Raw genomic sequence first — 18586 nt, forward strand, 5'->3', positions numbered from 1 at the left:
GAGTCTCCAGGTGGAGCACCTTCCAGCACCCCCCCCAGGGACTCTAAGAAGGCTGGGTACTCCGAACTGCCACTCGGCGCATAAGCGCAGATGACAGCCAGGACCCGTTCCCCGACCCTAAGGCGCAGGGAACAAACCCTCTCGTCCACCGGGAAAAACCCCAACGTACCGGCAGCAAGCCGAGGGGATATTAGAATACCCACCCCAGCCCGCCGCCTCTCACCAGGGGCAACTCCAGACTGAGACAGAGTCCAGCCCCTCTCCAGGAGACTGGTTCCAGAGCCCAAGCCGTGCGTAGAGGTGAGCCCGACTATATCTAGCCGGTACCTCTCAACCTCACGCACTAACTCAGGCTCCTTCCCCACCAGAGAGGTGACATTCCATGTCCCTATTGCCAGTCTTGGCAGCCGGGGGTCAGTCCGCCAGGGCCTCCGCTCCTGGCCGCCACCCGGCACACAATGCACCCGACCCCTATGGCGCCTCCTGCAGGTGGTGGGCCTGCGGGAGGATGGGCCCATGTCTCCTCTTCGGGCTGTGCCCAGCCGGGCCCCATGGACTAAGGCCCGGCCACCAGACGCTCGCCCTCGGGCACCCTCCCCGGGCCTGGCTCCAGGGCGGGGCCCCGGTAACCCTATCCCGGGCAGGGTAAACTGTTCCCTCGATGTTTTTTTCATAGGGGTATGTTCATACTTTTCTTACACAATCAGAGAGAAAGAAAAAGAGAGAGAGTGCAGGACAGACAGACAGGTGACAGTCTCAGGTGTATACACTGCTACAAACAGGAGGATTTAGTGTTTGTGTTATTACGAGTGCTAAACAAGAAGAGTTCCCAGATAGTACAGTGGACACATGTGTGACTCCTGTGATTAAAGCATCTTTCTTTCAGCTTAACGAGTGAACCGTCAGCTCGCTCAAACACACGTTAAAGTCCGTTTGGCTCGACACCACCGAACAGAGGCAGCAATATAACATAGCTAACATTAACAGTGCAATGAATCCTGCTTGTGCCGTGATATTCAGGACTGCAAACCGAGCAGCATCACTGACTTTCAGCTTGTTGTGTTTGTGGATATATGACTGACTTTAATTATCCATAAAATCATCATATTCTCTGTAAGATTAAGGTCGACTATTGAACGTCGTATACTTTAAAGTAAAGGCTTTAAAACCAAGTTAACGCTGAAAGTACAAACAGCGCTAATGTCACATAACTTTACAGACATGTGGCCAACAGTAACGTTTTAATGTTCTTCATTATTAAACATTTGCACATAAATAAGTGACATAATATTCAGTACTTACTTTTAAAAGTTTACTCTTTGGCCGCTCCGCTTCCACCGTTTTCTTCGGCAAAATTATCCACACCCACCGCCGCGCTATGAAGTCTGGAATATGTTGGGCCATGAAGTCTACACCGCCACATCCTTAAAATTCAGGAAAATGAAGGACGCATTTGAGGGCCGCATTTCGAGCAGCCTTTGAATTGGGACAGCCTTCGTCGCGTCGCTGTGACGTAATCGGCCTTAAAATGCGGCCTTTAAGGCTGCAGACCCTGAATTGGGATACAGCTAGAGGGTGAGAGAAAGAAAAAAACCCCAACGGCTCCTCGCATCGTTCACTTCAAAGAGTCGGCTCTAAGATTCGCGACCGACACATCACTAGTATGGAGACGGCGAGTGCATGGCAACTGAGATCACACAGAGTCACCGCTGAAATCTCAATTATTAAAGAATCCAGAGTGGAGAGTGGCTGAGACCAACTTATACAAAATAAGAGACCAACAATACAAAATAATTTGAAAATATCATGTGGTGAAATTATTATTAACCAGTCTGCTTTAAGAACAACATTTACAATGGGTAATTTAAATTAATAGTTTATGCCATTTAAATGTCATGCAGCTGTGTCAGAGATTACCTTAAACCCCGCCCCCAAACCTTTGAAGGTTCAACTTCAAAGAAAAGTGGATGACGTCACAGTGGCGTCAGCCGCATGTGGGCGGGGCTTAAACCCTTATACAGGGGCTGTCCAGAATCCCATGCATTTAGTTTACAAAGAGCACACATGCCTAGTACAACTCCAACCAGCCAACAATTTATTTCCACTTCTACATTTCAGAGTCAGAGAAATAGTAATACAAACTTAAACATGACAACTCCACACAGTAACACCTCAGTGGAAACATGGAAGTCCTTAAGTGACCACTTTTTTGGTACAATTGTACCACAGTGGCAATCTCTGCAGTTCAACCCACAGTACTGCAACACTGAGCTGCCTTCCACTTTGCTGAAAGACATGTTGAAACTTTGTTCCATGTTAGTGGATGCAATGGACACAACCGTGGAGAAGGAAGATGCAGTGTCCACGCAGAATAATGAGCTCTCTCTTCACTCAGTGCACACAGAGTCCCATGAGAAAACAGAAGAAACAGGAGCAAAGGACAGCATCCTGAAAGAAATTTCTGTAGATGGCCACGGTGTTAATGAAGAAACAGAAACTCCAGGACTGGAGGACTCTTCAGACTCAGAAAACCTCAAGCTATATTTGACTGCAGAGGGGAGCAGTCTTGATGAAACATCCACAGATGACAGTGAAAACAGAGAAATTCTAACAGTGGATCGTGCACCTACACCACCCTGCATATATCCAGATATTTTAATAGGTTTCAGCTGTGAGTCATCTGAGGAAGAAACGTCTGTGTCGTCTCAGATGTTTCCTCCTCAAACCCAAACCACAGTAGAACAGGGGATAAACTACTCAGCTGATACAAAAGAATTGGACAACATAGAAGCTTGCCCCCTGGAAAAGGCTGTGAAGAAAAAACTACATAGGTCAGTCCGTAAGTCTGATTCAGATTTTGGTTCTTATGACATCACTCTGGCATCTGATTATCTGTCTGAAGAAAAGATGTGTGTTTACAAAGTTATTCAGTTGGTAGTTTCAGAGGCCGCAAGCATAGCTTCGTCTACATACAAGGACATCACACGGTGCTCAACTCTGGACTCTATCAGCGATCGTCTGCTTGAAAAAATCTGGCCTCAGATTGACAAGAAAGATTTGGATCTATCTCCAAAAAGGCTGACCAATATCAACAAGGACATTTTCACCAACCTTTGCAAAGCACATAACTGCAAGAAGAAATATTTGATTTTATGTCTGAGGGAACGGCTTGACGATATTACTGTCCCAACATTTACAAAACACCTGTTGGCCTTGCCAAAAAGAGTACTCACTATATATAAAAACCGAGAAGAGTATGTAAAAGTTGTTGAAAGCTTCACTAAAGATTTGGTTCTGCACACTATAAGCAACGCAAATGAGGCAAGGGAATTGCCTCTAGGGGCAGATAAAGCCATTATGAACAGGTTTACCCACAGCATTTGGGCTAAAATTTTGTCCCAAAAGCTTAAAATGTCCTTAGAGAACACTGAAGAAGTCAGTGTGAGAGTATACAATGAACTCCGGCAAAAGTGGAAAAATCCAAACACTGTCCTGGAGTTAATGCTTAATGGCCAAGACAATATTGACAACGTGATTGTCAAAAGTTTCAAAAGAAATGCCCCATTGAAGAGACCTAATTTCTTCTCTAGGGTTTTCTCACGAGCACGTTAAAGTTTACCTAACACCTGCATCTAAAAAGCTGCGTTTTCAAAAATACCTGGGTACATGTGGACGTAGCCTAGATGCATTACATTTTTATTATAATTCTTCATTGTTAATGTTAAAACCAGACTACTTTAAAATAATTGTCTCATGAACCACCTGGTTGATAATAATTTCACCACATTACATTATAACATTTTTCTGTCCTTTATTCTGTTTTCCTTCTCTCACCCCAACCGGTCGCAGCAGATGGCCGCCCCTCCCTGAGCCTGGTTCTGCTGGAGGTTTCTTCCTGTTAAAAGGGAGTTTTTCCTTCCCACTGTCGCCAAAGTGCTTGCTCATAGGGGCTCATATGATTGTTGGGTTCTGTACTATTGTAAGGTCTACCTTACAATAGAAAGCGCCTTGAGGCAACTGTTGTTGTGATTAGGCGCTATATAAATAAAATTGAATTGAATTCAAATAAAAATTAATTTAAAAAAAGTTTTAAAAGTGTACTTAGTTTTATTTGCTGTCAATTTGCCTAGCATGGAATATCAGATTAGAACGGCCTCTAAAATATAATATTTAATTTATTAAATAAATCAAATGATTTACAGAAAATAAAATTCAAAAACACTTTCATTTTCACAGTTTCTTTATTCTGTATCTGTATGGCTATAGAGGAGCTGTTATTATTTTGCTTGTTTGTCAGTGCTGGTACGAACCCCGTTTGTGCTGTGTTGATCCCTTTGCAAAGGTTTGAAGCTTCTTTCGATAAACCTGAGAAAGTCAGTTTGGGTCGATGCTCAGTGTATTTTTCCACAACAATCCTGGTGACGAGGATGAGATTTCTTGAGTGATTTTTGTTCTCTTTTTGTTCTCGCAGGTAGACTCAATGAGTCTGAAAGAGCGCTTATGTCTGAGCAAAGTATGGAGTAGCAATGGGATTTCCGGCTCTTTTTAGAGAACCGGCTCTTTCGGCTCCCAACCGGCTCTCCGGTTTTTTTGTTGCTTTAATTAATTTATTATTAACAACAATATAAAATTATGCACAAAAGGAATTACTAATGTAAAAAAAATCCTGGTTTCATTTATATATGTTTATATATAAATATATACGGTGGCCCCTAGAGACAAAGCACGTACAAACTCCAAAGCACGTTGCTAGTGTTAACTGAACTTCCCAAACAGAGCTACCTAGATCACTTGAATTACACAATTGAAAGCATATGTGTGTTGTTTGTGTATTTATACACAAGCACTCATATATATTCAAATAATTTTAAAAATGTTCATTTACCTGTTACCACAACAACACCAAATCCGGTCGTTGGTACTTCCTGGCTTGTGTAGCCACTAGGTAACAAAAGCTCAACACTGCCCCTAGCATCCTGTAGCACTTCTGTTGTGTTTTGTACGTGCTTCGGATTTTTTACGTGTTTTGGAGTTTTCACATGATTTGGAGTTTGTACGTGTTTTGGAGTTTGTACGTGCTTCGGAGTTCGTAGGTGTTTTGGAGTTTGTACGTGCTTTGTCTCTAGGGGCCACCGTAAATATAATTGTATTTATTTACTCCACATAAAATGTAATAAATAAATCATATAATACACAAAAACAGCTATTTACATTTCAACTTTTAACTATTTAAATTTTCAGCTTTTTCTTTTTAAACAAATTTAAAGTGAAACAACACAAAACACTGCAACACACAACACAATTAAATATAAATTAAAACATGAAAAAAAAATAAGAAGCACATTCTCTGTCATATAGGCCTGCATGAATAAACTTTCTGAATCCTTTATCATCCGCAACTGAAAATAGTTGTGGATCATTACTATACCTTTTTAATGTGACGTTGTTGTCCCTGGCCCTCTTTCTCTCTCTCCCTCCTGCTCTGTTCCTGTGCTACTGCTAGTGTAACTACCGCCCCTCCCCCTCTTCCCAGCGCAAAGCACAAGGCTCGTGTGCGGAGTGAAGCGGAAAGAAAGTGCGAGATTCATGCTGTATCCCAATTCAGGGTCTGCAGCCTTAAAGTAAGCAGCCTTAACTGTCCGTGTACTCAAAGACCACTAAGGCCGGAAGTGCAAGGCTTGTAGGCTTGTGAAATGGGACGGTCTAGCCTCCATTGCGCTGCCCAGGTTGCCTAGCAACCATGATACTAACCGCTGAAAACGTTTCATACAGCTTTGTTTGACAGAAATGAAGGAGAACATATTTTGTACATTTGTTTCTGCATGAGCTTTGTGTGATTTGATAAGTATCTGAGGCTGAGACCACAGGACTGTAAAACATGATTGTTGGGCTTCATTTCTGTACTGAACAGTCATTTAAGATTAGCTAATGTTGTTGATGAGACTAAAGTCAGTGTAAATATAATATGGCCAATATTAAAGTTATTATTTCAATCATTATTAGTTATTACAGCAGTGAACTTGAACTCTGTGTCAAATACTGAGCTTCAGTAAAGATTCAAGTTGCAGTTATTTATATTTCCTATCACCTTAAATCTTCACTCAAAGACAAGTATCTTTGACAGTGTATATATAGATGTATTATATATAAGAGACAAATATTGTTCATTTAATTTTTTGGCATTATTACATTTGGATCAATGCTTACATATATGTATAAAAAGAAAATGTACGAGCTGTGATAACTTTCTGATAGAATGAAGAGTAGACTGATATATTAAATATTCCTTTATTGGGTGAGAATATCATACCATGTCATAACTGCTTTAAGTCATACAGAATAGATATCAGGGCCTTAAACAGGCTGACTTCTGCTAAATGGGTCAAACTGGGCACAAAGTATACAAACACATAACATCCTTATAGAATATGATGTAACACTATATATTAACTTGCCTCCGAATATATAAAGCATATAAACAATTACAGTAATATGATGCAACAAACACAGCAGTACTACTAATCCAAAATACTCAAAGCTTCATAGAACTGAAACAAACATTTATTTTTAGGTCCATTCTGCTGCTGATACATACTTTAGGTTTCTGAATATTAAACTTGTTTCTGCCTTTCATAGTGTGTAACTTGAAGGCCCTGAGTACTTTCTCCCACACTGAAAACACTGGAATGATAAAAAATTATTTGAACATTACCTAATAAGACTGATTCAGGACAGACAATTAGTTATTTTAAACTTTTCTAGCAGTCCTTCACAAACAGGGAACAGTCTGTCTATTCTCTCCATCTGTCAGCTGCTGCTGGCGCTTCCTCCTCCTTTTCCTCACACACTGCTGAGTTTGTCCTGGTGGATCATCAGGGGTGCAAAGCCTCACAGATGATGTGCAGCAGTGGGTCCCTCAGTCTGTCCTCACTCTGGACACTTGCAGTTGTCACACATGCAAATCAAATGTGTGATAAGCTGCAGGATTCAAACACAAGTGTAACTTATAAATACATGTTCATACTTTTATTACACAATCAGAGAGAAAGAAAAAGAGAGAGAGTGCAGGACAGACAGACAGGTGACAGTTTCAGGTGTATACACTGCTACAAACAGGAGGATTTAGTGTTTGTGTTATTACGAGTGCTAAACAAGAAGAGCTCCCAGATGGTACAGTGGACACATGTGTGACTCCTGTGATTAAAGCATCTTTCTTTCAGCTTAACGAGTGAACCGTCAGCTCATTCAAACACACGTTAAAGTCCATTTGGCTCGACACCACTGAACAGAGGCAGCAATATAACATAGCTAACATTAACAGTGCAATAAATCCTGCTTGTGCCGTGATATTCAGGACTGCAAACCGAGCAGCATCACTGACTTTCAGCTTGTTGTGTTTGTGGATATATGACTGACTTTAATTATCCATAAAATCATCATATTCTCTGTAAGATTAAGGTCGACTATTGAACGTCGTATATTTTAAAGTAAAGGCTTTAAAACCAAGTTAACGCTGAAAGTACAAACAGCGCTAATGTCACATAACTTTACCGACATGTGGCCAACAGTAACGTTTTAATGTTCTTCATTATTAAACATTTGCACATAAATAAGTGACATAATATTCAGTACTTACTTTTAAAAGTTTACTCTTTGGCCGCTCCGCTTCCACCGTTTTCTTCGGCAAAATTATCCACACCCACCGCCGCGCTATGAAGTCTGGAATATGTTGGGCCATGAAGTCTACACCGCCACATCCTTAAAATTCAGGAAAATGAAGGACGCATTTGAGGGCCGCATTTCGAGCAGCCTTTGAATTGGGACAGCCTTCGTCGCGTCGCTGTGACGTAATCGGCCTTAAAATGTGGCCTTTAAGGCTGCAGACCCTGAATTGGGATACAGCTAGAGGGTGAGAGAAAGAAAAAAACCCAACGGCTCCTCGCATCGTTCACTTCAAAGAGTCGGCTCTAAGATTCGCGACCGACACATCACTAGTATGGAGACGGCGAGTGCATGGCAACTGAGATCACACAGAGTCACCGCTGAAATCTCAATTATTAAAGAATCCAGAGTGGAGAGCGGCTGAGACCAACTTATACAAAATAAGAGACCAACAATACAAAATAATTTGAAAATATCATGTGGTGAAATTATTATTAACCAGTCTGCTTTAAGAACAACATTTACAATGGGTAATTTAAATTAATAGTTTATGCCATTTAAATGTCATGCAGCTGTGTCAGAGATTACCTTAAACCCCGCCCCCAAACCTTTGAAGGTTCAACTTCAAAGAAAAGTGGATGACGTCACAGTGGCGTCAGCCGCATGTGGGCGGGGCTTAAACCCTTATACAGGGGCTGTCCAGAATCCCATGCATTTAGTTTACAAAGAGCACACATGCCTAGTACAACTCCAACCAGCCAACAATTTATTTCCACTTCTACATTTCAGAGTCAGAGAAATAGTAATACAAACTTAAACATGACAACTCCACACAGTAACACCTCAGTGGAAACATGGAAGTCCTTAAGTGACCACTTTTTTGGTACAATTGTACCACAGTGGCAATCTCTGCAGTTCAACCCAGAGTACTGCAACACTGAGCTGCCTTCCACTTTGCTGAAAGACATGTTGAAACTTTGTTCCATGTTAGTGGATGCAATGGACACAACCGTGGAGAAGGAAGATGCAGTGTCCACGCAGAATAATGAGCTCTCTCTTCACTCAGTGCACACAGAGTCCCATGAGAAAACAGAAGAAACAGGAGCAAAGGACAGCATCCTGAAAGAAATTTCTGTAGATGGCCACGGTGATAATGAAGAAACAGAAACTCCAGGACTGGAGGACTCTTCAGACTCAGAAAACCTCAAGCTGCATTTGACTGCAGAGGAGAGCAGTCTTGATGAAACATCCACAGATGATAGTGAATATCGAGAAATTCTAACACTGGATCGTGTACCTGCACCACCCTGCATATATCCAGATATTTTAATAGGTTTCAGCTGTGAGTCATCTGAGGAAGAAACGTCTGTGTCGTCCCAGATGTTTCCTCCTCAAACCCTCACTGCAGCCGTTGCATCCATGTTAGTGGATGCAATGGACACAACCGTGGAGAAGGGAGATGCAGTGTCCACGCAGAATAATGAGCTCTCTCTTCACTCAGTGCACACAGAGTCCCATGAGAAAACAGAAGAAACAGGAGCAAAGGACAGCATCCTGAAAGAAATTTCTGTAGATGGCCACGGTGATAATGAAGAAACAGAAACTCCAGGACTGGAGGACTCTTCAGACTCAGAAAACCTCAAGCTGCATTTGACTGCAGAGGAGAGCAGTCTTGATGAAACATCCACAGATGATAGTGAATATCGAGAAATTCTAACACTGGATCGTGTACCTGCACCACCCTGCATATATCCAGATATTTTAATAGGTTTCAGCTGTGAGTCATCTGAGGAAGAAGCGTCTGTGTCGTCCCAGATGTTTCTTCCTCAAACCCAAACCGCAGCCACAGTAGAACCGAAGAAAAGCTGTTTGAAGAAAAACTACTCAAAAGACTTGGACAACATAGAAGCTTGCCCCCTGGAAAAGCCTGTAAAGAAAGCTATACATGTGTCAGTCGGTAATGGTGATTCTGATATTGGTTCTTATGACGTCACTCTGGCATCTGATTATCTGTCTGAAGAAAAGATGTGTGTTTACAAAGTTCTTCAGTTGGTAGTTTCAGAGGCCACAAGCAAAGCCTCGTCTAAATACAAGGACATCACACGGTGCTCAACTCTGGACTCCATCAGTGATCGTCTGCTTGAAAAAATCTGGCCTCAAATTGACAAGAAAGATTTGGATCTATCTCCAAAAAGGCTGACCAATATCAACAAGGACATTTTCACCAACCTTTGCAAAGCACATAACTGCAAGGAGAAATATTTGATTTTATGTCTGAGGGAACGGCTTGACGACATTACTGTCCCAACATTTACAGAACTCCTGTTGGCCTTGCCAAAAAGAGTACTCACTATATCTGAAAACCGAGAAGAGTACATGAAAGTTGTTGAAAGCTTCACTAAAGATTTGGTTCTGCACGCTATAAGCAACGCAAATACGGCAAGGAAATTGCCTCTAGGGGCAGATAAAGCCATTATGAACAGGTTTACCCACAGGAAAACTCTAACCCTATTAGAGCGAAGTGCTCTAATAGGGTTATATGGTACTACAAGGTCATTAAGATAAGATGGGGCCTGATTATTTAAGACCTTGTATGTGAGGAGCAGGATTTTGAATTCGATTCTGGATTTAACAGGAAGCCAATGAAGGGAAGCCAAAACAGGAGAAATATGCTCTCTCTTTCTAGTCCCTGTCAGTACTCTTGCTGCAGCATTTTGGATTAACTGAAGGCTTTTCAGTGAGTTTTTTGGACATCCTGATAACAATGAATTGCAGTAGTCCAGCCTGGAAGTAATAAATGCATGAACTAGTTTTTCAGCGTCACTCTGAGACAGGATATTTCTAATTTTAGAGATGTTGCGCAAATGGAAGAACGCAGTCTTACATATTTGTTTAATATGTGCGTTGAAGGACATATCCTGGTCAAAAATGACTCCAAGGTTCCTCACAGTGTTACTGGAGGCCAAGGTAATGCCATCCAGAGTAAGAATCTGGTTAGATACCATATTTCTAAGATTTTCAGCGCCGAGTACAATGACCTCAGTTTTATCTGAGTTAAGAAGCAGAAAGTTAGTGGCCATCCAAGTCTTTATGTCTTTAAGACATTCCTGCAGTTTAACTAATTGGTGTGTGTTATCTGGCTTCATGGACAGATAGAGCTGGGTGTCATCTGCATAGCAGTGAAAATGTATGCTATGTCTTCTAATGATGCTGCCTAGGGGAAGCATGTATAATGTAAACAGAATTGGTCCTAGCACTGAACCCTGTGGAACTCCATAATTAACCTCAGTGTGTGAAGAGGACTCTCCATTTACATGCACAAATTGGAGTCTATTAGATAGATATGATACAAACCACTGCAGTGCAATACCTGTAATACCTACAGCATGTTCTAATCGCTCTAATAGGATATTATGGTCAACAGTATCGAATGCTGCACTAAGGTCAAGAAGGACAAGCACAGAGATGAGTCCACTGTCAGAGGCCATAAGAAGATCATTTGTAACCTTCACTAAAGCTGTTTCTGTGCTGTGATGAACTCTGAAACCTGACTGAAACTCTTCAAATAAACCATTCCTCTGCAGATGATCTGTTAGCTGTTTGACAACTACTCTTTCAAGGATTTTTGATATGAAAGGAAGGTTGGAGATTGGCCTATAATTAGCTAAGACTGCTGGGTCTAGAGATGGCTTTTTGAGTAAAGGTTTAACTGCAGCCACCTTGAAGGCCTGTGGTACATAGCCGATTATTAGAGATAGGTTGATCATATATAAGATCGAAGAATTAATCAATGGCAGGACTTCTTTGAGCAGTTTTGTAGGAATGGGGTCTAAAAGACACGTTGATGGTTTGGAGGAAGTAATTATTGAAGTTAACTCAGAAAGATCGATTGGAGAAAAAGAGTCTAACTTAACATCAATGGTACTAAGAGTAGCTGTTGATAATATTACATCTGTGGGATGATTATTGGTAATTTTTTCTCTAATGATAAAAATTTTATTTGTGAAGAAGTTCATGAAGTCATCACTAGTTAACGTTAAAGGGATGGTTGGCTCAAAAGAGCTCTGACTTTTTGTCAGCCTGGCTACAGTGCTGAAGAGAAACCTGGGGTTGTTCTTATTTTCTTCAATCAGTGATGAGTAGTAAGCTGTTCTGGCTTTGCGGAGGGCTTTTTTATAAAGCAACAAACTATTTCTCCAGGCTAAATGATGATCCTCTAAATTTGTGACACGCCATTTCCTCTCCAGATTACGAGTCATCTGCTTTAGGGTACGTGTTTGAGAATTATACCACGGGGTCAGGTACTTCTGATTAGAGACCTTAGTTTTCACCGGAGCTACAGTATCCAGAGTCGTACGTAGTGAGGAGGTGAAATTATTAACAAGATAATCGACCTCTGTTGGGGTAGCGTTCAGATAGCTGCTCTGCTCTGTGTTGGTACAGGGCATTGACGATAATAACAGTGGCTGGATTATATTCTTAAACTTAGTTACAGCGCTTTCAGAAAGACATCTACTTTGATAAAGTCCACTCTCCACTGCTGCGTAATCAATTATTGTAAATGTAAATGTTATCAAGAAATGATCAGACAGGAGAGGGTTTTCAGGAAACACTGTTAAATGTTCAGTTTCTATGCCATATGTTAAAACAAGATCTAGAGTGTGATTAAAGTGGTGGGTGGGTTCTTTTACATTTTGAGAGAAACCAATTGAGTCTAACAACAGATTAAATGCCATGTTGAGGCTGTCATTTTTAGCATCAACATGGATGTTAAAATCACCCACAATAATTATTTTATCTGAGCTCAGAACTAAATTAGATATAAAGTCTGAGAAATCAGACAGAAACTCTGTGTAAGGCCCAGGTGGACGATAGATGATAACAAGTAAGACTGGTTTCTGAGTTTCACAGCTGGGGTGGACAATGTTAAGCATCAGGCTTTCAAATGAATTAAAAGTCTGTCTTGGTCTTTCATTAATTAATAGACTGGTGTGAAAAATTGCTGCCACACCGCCCCCTCGACCTGTGCTTCGAGATTTCTGGTAGTTAGAATGACTCGGGGGTGTTGATTCATTTAAACTAACATAATCATCCTGCTGCAACCAGGTTTCTGTAAGGCAGAGTAAATCAATTTGTTGATCAATTATTAAGTCATGTACTAACAGAGACTTGGAGGAGAGAGACCTAATATTTAATAATCCACATTTCACTGTTTTACTCTTTGGTTCAGGTGTGGATACTGTATTGTTCTTTCTTTGTAAATGTTTAAGTTGTTTGTTGCTAGTTTTTAGTTTGTTTTTTGTCTTTTTGGAAGCGGACACAGTCTCTATGGAGATGGGTTTTTTGGGGGGTAGCAGGAGGAGGGAAGCTGCAGAGAGGCGTGTAAGACTGCAACTCTGCTTCCTGGTCCCAACTCTGGATAGTCATATTTTGAGGGGTTTAATAAATTTGTCGATATTTCTAGAAATGAGAGCTGCTCCATCCAAAGTGGGATGGATGCCATCTCTCCTAACAAGACCAGGTTTCCTCCAGAAGGTTTGCCAATTATCTATGAAGCCCACATCATTTCTGGGACACCACTCAGACAGCCAGCAATTTAAGGAGAACATGCGGCTAAACATGTCACTCCTGGTCTGATTGGGGAGGGGACCAGAGAAAACTACAGAGTCCGACATTGTTTTGGCAAAGTTGCACACCGATTCAATATTGATTTTAGTGACCTCCGATTGGCGTAACCGGGTGTCATTACTGCCGACGTGAATTATGATTTTATTGAATTTACGTTTACCCTTAGCCAGCAGTTTTAAATTTCCTTCAATGTCGCCTGCTCTGGCCCCTGGAAGACAATTGACTATGGTTGCCGGTGTCTCTAGCTTCACATGTCTGAGAACAAAATCACCAATTACCAGAGTTTGACCCCCAGCGGGTGTGTCACCGAGTGGGGAAAAACGGTTAGACAAATGAACGGGTTGGTGGTGTACCTGGGGCTTCTGTTTAGGACTACGCTTCCTCCTCACCGTTACCCAGCCGTCTTTCCCCAGCTGCTTGGGATCTGCCGGGGAACAGCTAGCGGGGCCTACGCTATCTTCGGCTGCACCAGCTACAGGGGCCTGGCTAGCTAAGGGTGAGTGCAGGGTGCGAAGCTGAGTCTCCAGTTCAGTAATCCTGGCCTCCAGAGCTGCAAATATGCTACATTTGTTACAGATATCATTACTGCTAAAGGAGGCCGAGGAGTAACTAAACATCTGACACAATGAGCAAGAAAGTGCAGAAGGGACAGGTGAAGTAGCCATGGTGCTAGCGAGTCGGCTACGAGCTAAGCTAGCGAAACAGTACAGAGACAGTGAGTGGATACTTTGGCTATAAATTAGGTAGTGAGTACACAGAAAGTGTGCTTCGGATGAAGCACGTGAAGATTATACTATGAAAAAAGAATGTATTAAAAGTTGTTAATTAAACTGCTAAGCAAATAAGCTACTCAGAAACACCACTGTGTTTGAGCAGGAAAAGGAAGTGATACTATACGACAGAGCGAGCAAGATGCATTACATTTTTATTATAATTCTTCATTGTTAATGTTAAAACCAGACTACTTTAAAATAATTGTCTCATGAACCACCTGGTTGATAATAATTTCATCACATTACATTATAACATTTTTCTGTCCTTTATTCTGTCTTCCTTCTCTCACCCCAACCGGTCGCAGCAGATGGCCGCCCCTCCCTGAGCCTGGTTCTGCTGGAGGTTTCTTCCTGTTAAAAGGGAGTTTTTCCTTCCCACTGTCGCCAAAGTGCTTGCTCATAGGGGGTCATATGATTGTTGGGTTCTGTACTATTGTAGGGTCTACCTTACAATAGAAAGCGCCTTGAGGCAACTGTTGTTGTGATTAGGCGCTATATAAATAAAATTGAATTGAATTCAAATAAAAATTAATTTAAAAAAAAAGTTTTAAAAGTGTCCTTAGTTTTATTTGCTGTCAATTTGCCTAGAATGGAATATCAGATTAGAACGGCCTCTAAAATATAATATTTAATGTATTAAATAAATCAAATGATTTACAGAAAATAAAATTCAAAAACACTTTCATTTTCACAGTTTCTTTATTCTATATCTGTATGGCTATAAAGCAGCTATATTATTTTGCTTGTTTGTCAGTGCTGGTACGAACCCCGTTTGTGCTGTGTTGATCCCTTTGCAGAGGTTTGAAGTTTCTTTCGATAAATCTGAGAAAGTCAGTTTGGGTTGATGCTCAATGTATTTTTACACAACAATCTTGGTGACGAGGATGGGATTTCTTGAGTGATTTTTGTTCTCTGCTTTCATTTTGATTCTGGGAAACCTGCAGGTAGACTCAATGAGTCTGAAAGAGCGCTTATGTCAGAGCAAAGTATGGAGAAGGCGAGTGCGTGGCAACTGAGATCATACAGAGTCACCGCTGAAATCTCAATTATTAAAGAATCCAGAGATGAGAGCAGGTGAGACAAACTTGAATTTCAGATTTTATTGAGGGTTTTTAAGGGGCAAGTATGTTTAAGAAATGTAAACTTACTCAGCGTTTGGTAAGGGTGTCAGCCATTCAGACAAAAGTAAACCGACAAGCACCTGATCAAACTACAAGGGTGCGCCTTGAGAGGTTCAAAAGTTTATTTTTATTCTTTTCATTGTTGGTTGTTCAGTGTGTTGTTTATACAGCTAAGATGTCCTTTTGTAATAATTACAGTTGGACCAAAATCCCCTCACAAAGAAATGTTTCGATAAAATAAAATATAATAATAAAAGTGTGGTAAGTGATAGTAAAATAATGAAATATGTAGGAAAGTCAAATGTGTAAAATTATAAAATAATATTGCAAAACCTAGTATGAACCATAACTGAGGTTAAATTACTATGACGTCCGCTCCAAATTTGTCAACAGATGCTGGGATCACCAAAAATAGTGCCAGGAGTTTCATATAGATGTGGTGAGAAGTTTAGAGGCTCTTATAATGAATATGAATATTATATTGTAATTTGGGGCTTTTAATGATTTCTCTAACTTTACAGTATACATTTTAATGACTTTAAAAAGAAAGAATTGGGTGCAGAAGTTTGAATTTAGTTTTAGATTTTCTCTTATCCACACAGGGTAAAAAGTATACATACAAGCTCAAGTATACCCATATGGAAAAGAAATAGAAAAACCTTATAAAAGACTTGCATAAGATGTGGCCTACTTCATATAGTGAATCATATAAGGCTTATATGATTCACTCATGAAGGTGGCCACTTTCTCATTATGGTCATATATTGTTTTAGTAAGTATCCAAAATATACAAGTTTCATGTATATAATTTTTCAAGGGATCTTATATCTGTTTTCACTCTTGTATGCTTTTCATACAAGTTTCACACAAGACAGATACAACTTTATAAGATTTATATATATCGTTTCCATATGGGTATGCATGCACCCCACCCGACATCACACGGTGCCACAACTCCGACTCTTATCAACGATCGTCTGCTTGAAAAAATCTGGCCTCAAATTGACGAGAAAGATTTGGATCTATCTCCAAAAAGGCTGACCAATATCAATAAGGACATTTTCACCAACCTTTGCAAAGCACATAACTGCAAGGAGAAATATTTGATTTTATGTCTGAGGGAACGGCTTGACGACATTACTGTCCCAACATTTACAGAACTCCTGTTGGCTTTACCAAAAAGAGTACTCACTATATCTGAAAACCGAGAAGAGTACATGAAAGTTGTTGAAAGCTTCACTAAAGATTTGGTTCTGCACGCTATAAGCAACGCAAATACGCCAAGGAAATTGCCTCTAGGGGCAGATAAAGCCATTATGAACAGGTTTACCCACAGGATTTGGGCTAAAATTTTGTCCCAAAAGCTTAAAATGTCCTTAGAGAACACTGAAGAAGTCAGTGTGAAAGTATACAATGAACTCCGGCAAAAGTGGAAAAATCCAAACACTGTCCTGGAGTTAATGCTTAATGGCCAAGACAATATTGACAACATGATTGTTAAAAGTTTCAAAAGAAATGCCCCATTGAAGAGACCTAATTTCTTCTCTAGGATTTTCTCACGAGCACGTTAAAGTTTACCTGACACATGCATCTAAAAAGCTGCGTTTTCAAAAATACCTGGGTACATGTGGACGTAGCCTAGATGCATTACATTTTTATTATAATTCTTCATTGTTAATGTTAAAACCAGACTACTTTAAAATAATTGTCTCATGAACCACCTGGTTGATAATAATTTCATCACATTACATTATAACATTTTTCTGTCCTTTATTCTGTCTTCCTTTTCTCACCCCAACCGGTCGCAGCAGATGGCCGCCCCTCCCTGAGCCTGGTTCTGCTGGAGGTTTCTTCCTGTTAAAAGGGAGTTTTTCCTTCCCACTGTCGCCAAAGTGCTTGCTCATAGGGGCTCATATAATTGTTGGGTTCTGTACTATTGTAGGGTCTACCTTACAATAGAAAGCGCCTTGAGGCAACTGTTGTTGTGATTAGGCGCTATATAAATAAAATTGAATTGAATTCAAATAAAAATTAATTTAAAAAAAGTTTTAAAAGTGTACTTAGTTTTATTTGCTGTCAATTTGCCTAGCATGGAATAGCAGATTAGAACGGCCTCTAAAATATAATATTTAATTTATTAAATAAATCAAATGATTTACAGAAAATAAAATTCAAAAACACTTTCATTTTCACAGTTTCTTTATTCTGTATCTGTATGGCTATAGAGGAGCTGTTATTATTTTTGCTTGTTTGTCAGTGCTGGTACGAACCCCGTTTGTGCTGTGTTGATCCCTTTGCAAAGGTTTGAAGCTTCTTTCGATAAACCTGAGAAAGTCAGTTTGGGTCGATGCTCAGTGTATTTTTCCACAACAATCTTGGTGACGAGGATGAGATTTCTTGAGTGATTTTTGTTCTCTTTTTGTTCTCGCAGGAAGACTCAATGAGTCTGAAAGAGCGCTTATGTCTGAGCAAAGTATGGAGTAGCAATGGGATTTCCGGCTCTTTTTAGAGAACCGGCTCTTTCGGCTCCCAACTGGCTCTTCGGGTTTTTTTGTTGCTTTAATTAATTTATTATTAACAACAATATAAAATTATGCACAAAAGGAATTACTAATGTAAAAAAAAAATCCTGGTTTCATTTATATATGTTTATATATAAATATATACGGTGGCCCCTAGAGACAAAGCAGTACAAACTCCAAAGCACGTACAAACTCCAAAGCACGTTGCTAGTGTTAACTGAACTTCCCAAACAGAGCTACCTAGATCACTTGAATTACACAATTGAAAGCATATGTGTGTTGTTTGTGTATTTATACACAAGTACTCATATATATTCAAATAATTTTAAAAATGTTCATTTACCTGTTACCACAACAACACCAAATCTGGTCGTTGGTACTTCCTGGCTTGTGTAGCCACTAGGTAACAAAAGCTCAACACTGCCCCTAGCATCCTGTAGCACTTCTGTTGTGTTTTGTACGTGCTTCGGATTTTTTACGTGTTTTGGAGTTTTCACATGATTTGGAGTTTGTACGTGCTTCGGAGTTTGTACGTGCTTCGGAGTTCGTAGGTGTTTTGGAGTTTGTACGTGCTTTGTCTCTAGGGGCCACTGTAAATATAATTGTATTTATTTACTCCACATAAAATGTAATAAATAAATCATATAATACACAAAAACAGCTATTTTCATTTCAACTTTAAACTATTTAAATTTTCAGCTTTTTCCTTTTAAACAAATTTAAAGTGAAACAACACAAAACACTGCAAAACACAACACAATTAAATATAAATTAAAACATGAAAAATAAAATAAGATACACATTCTCTGTCATATAGGCCTGCATGAATAAACTTTCTGAATCCTTTATCATCCGCAACTGAAAATAGTTGTGGATCATT

At 40.1% G+C, this 18586-nt stretch overlaps 2 protein-coding genes across 2 annotated transcripts; both read left to right on the forward strand.

The window, feature by feature from the left end:
- The first annotated feature begins 2032 nt into the window (after positions 1-2032).
- Positions 2033-4215, forward strand: LOC148098239 (uncharacterized). The gene has a single exon (XM_087829820.1). The coding sequence runs from the start codon at positions 2065-2067 to the stop codon at positions 3610-3612; it is 1548 nt and encodes a 515-aa protein (XP_087685946.1). The 5' UTR covers positions 2033-2064; the 3' UTR covers positions 3613-4215.
- Positions 4216-8327: 4112 nt separating this feature from the next.
- Positions 8328-17668, forward strand: LOC148098240 (uncharacterized). Its single transcript, XM_087830060.1, has 2 exons — positions 8328-10204; positions 17616-17668. Exons 1-2 carry the CDS (start codon positions 8398-8400, stop codon positions 17666-17668), a joined length of 1860 nt encoding a protein of 619 aa, XP_087686186.1. The 5' UTR covers positions 8328-8397.
- The last annotated feature ends 918 nt before the right edge of the window (positions 17669-18586 follow it).

Source organism: Neolamprologus brichardi, chromosome 16 (genome assembly GCF_056152115.1).
Source record: "Neolamprologus brichardi isolate AB-2024 chromosome 16, ASM5615211v1, whole genome shotgun sequence".
Taxonomy (NCBI): domain Eukaryota; kingdom Metazoa; phylum Chordata; class Actinopteri; order Cichliformes; family Cichlidae; genus Neolamprologus; species Neolamprologus brichardi.

Coding starts and splice junctions, on each gene's coding strand:
- LOC148098239 (XM_087829820.1), top strand. CDS start 2,065: ATGCCTAGTACAACTCCAACCAGCCAACAATTTATTTCCACTTCTACA.
- LOC148098240 (XM_087830060.1), top strand. CDS start 8,398: ATGCCTAGTACAACTCCAACCAGCCAACAATTTATTTCCACTTCTACA. Junction 10,205..17,615: donor TGCTCTAATAGGGTTATATG/GTACTACAAGGT, acceptor TTGTTCTCGCAG/GAAGACTCAATGAGTCTGAA.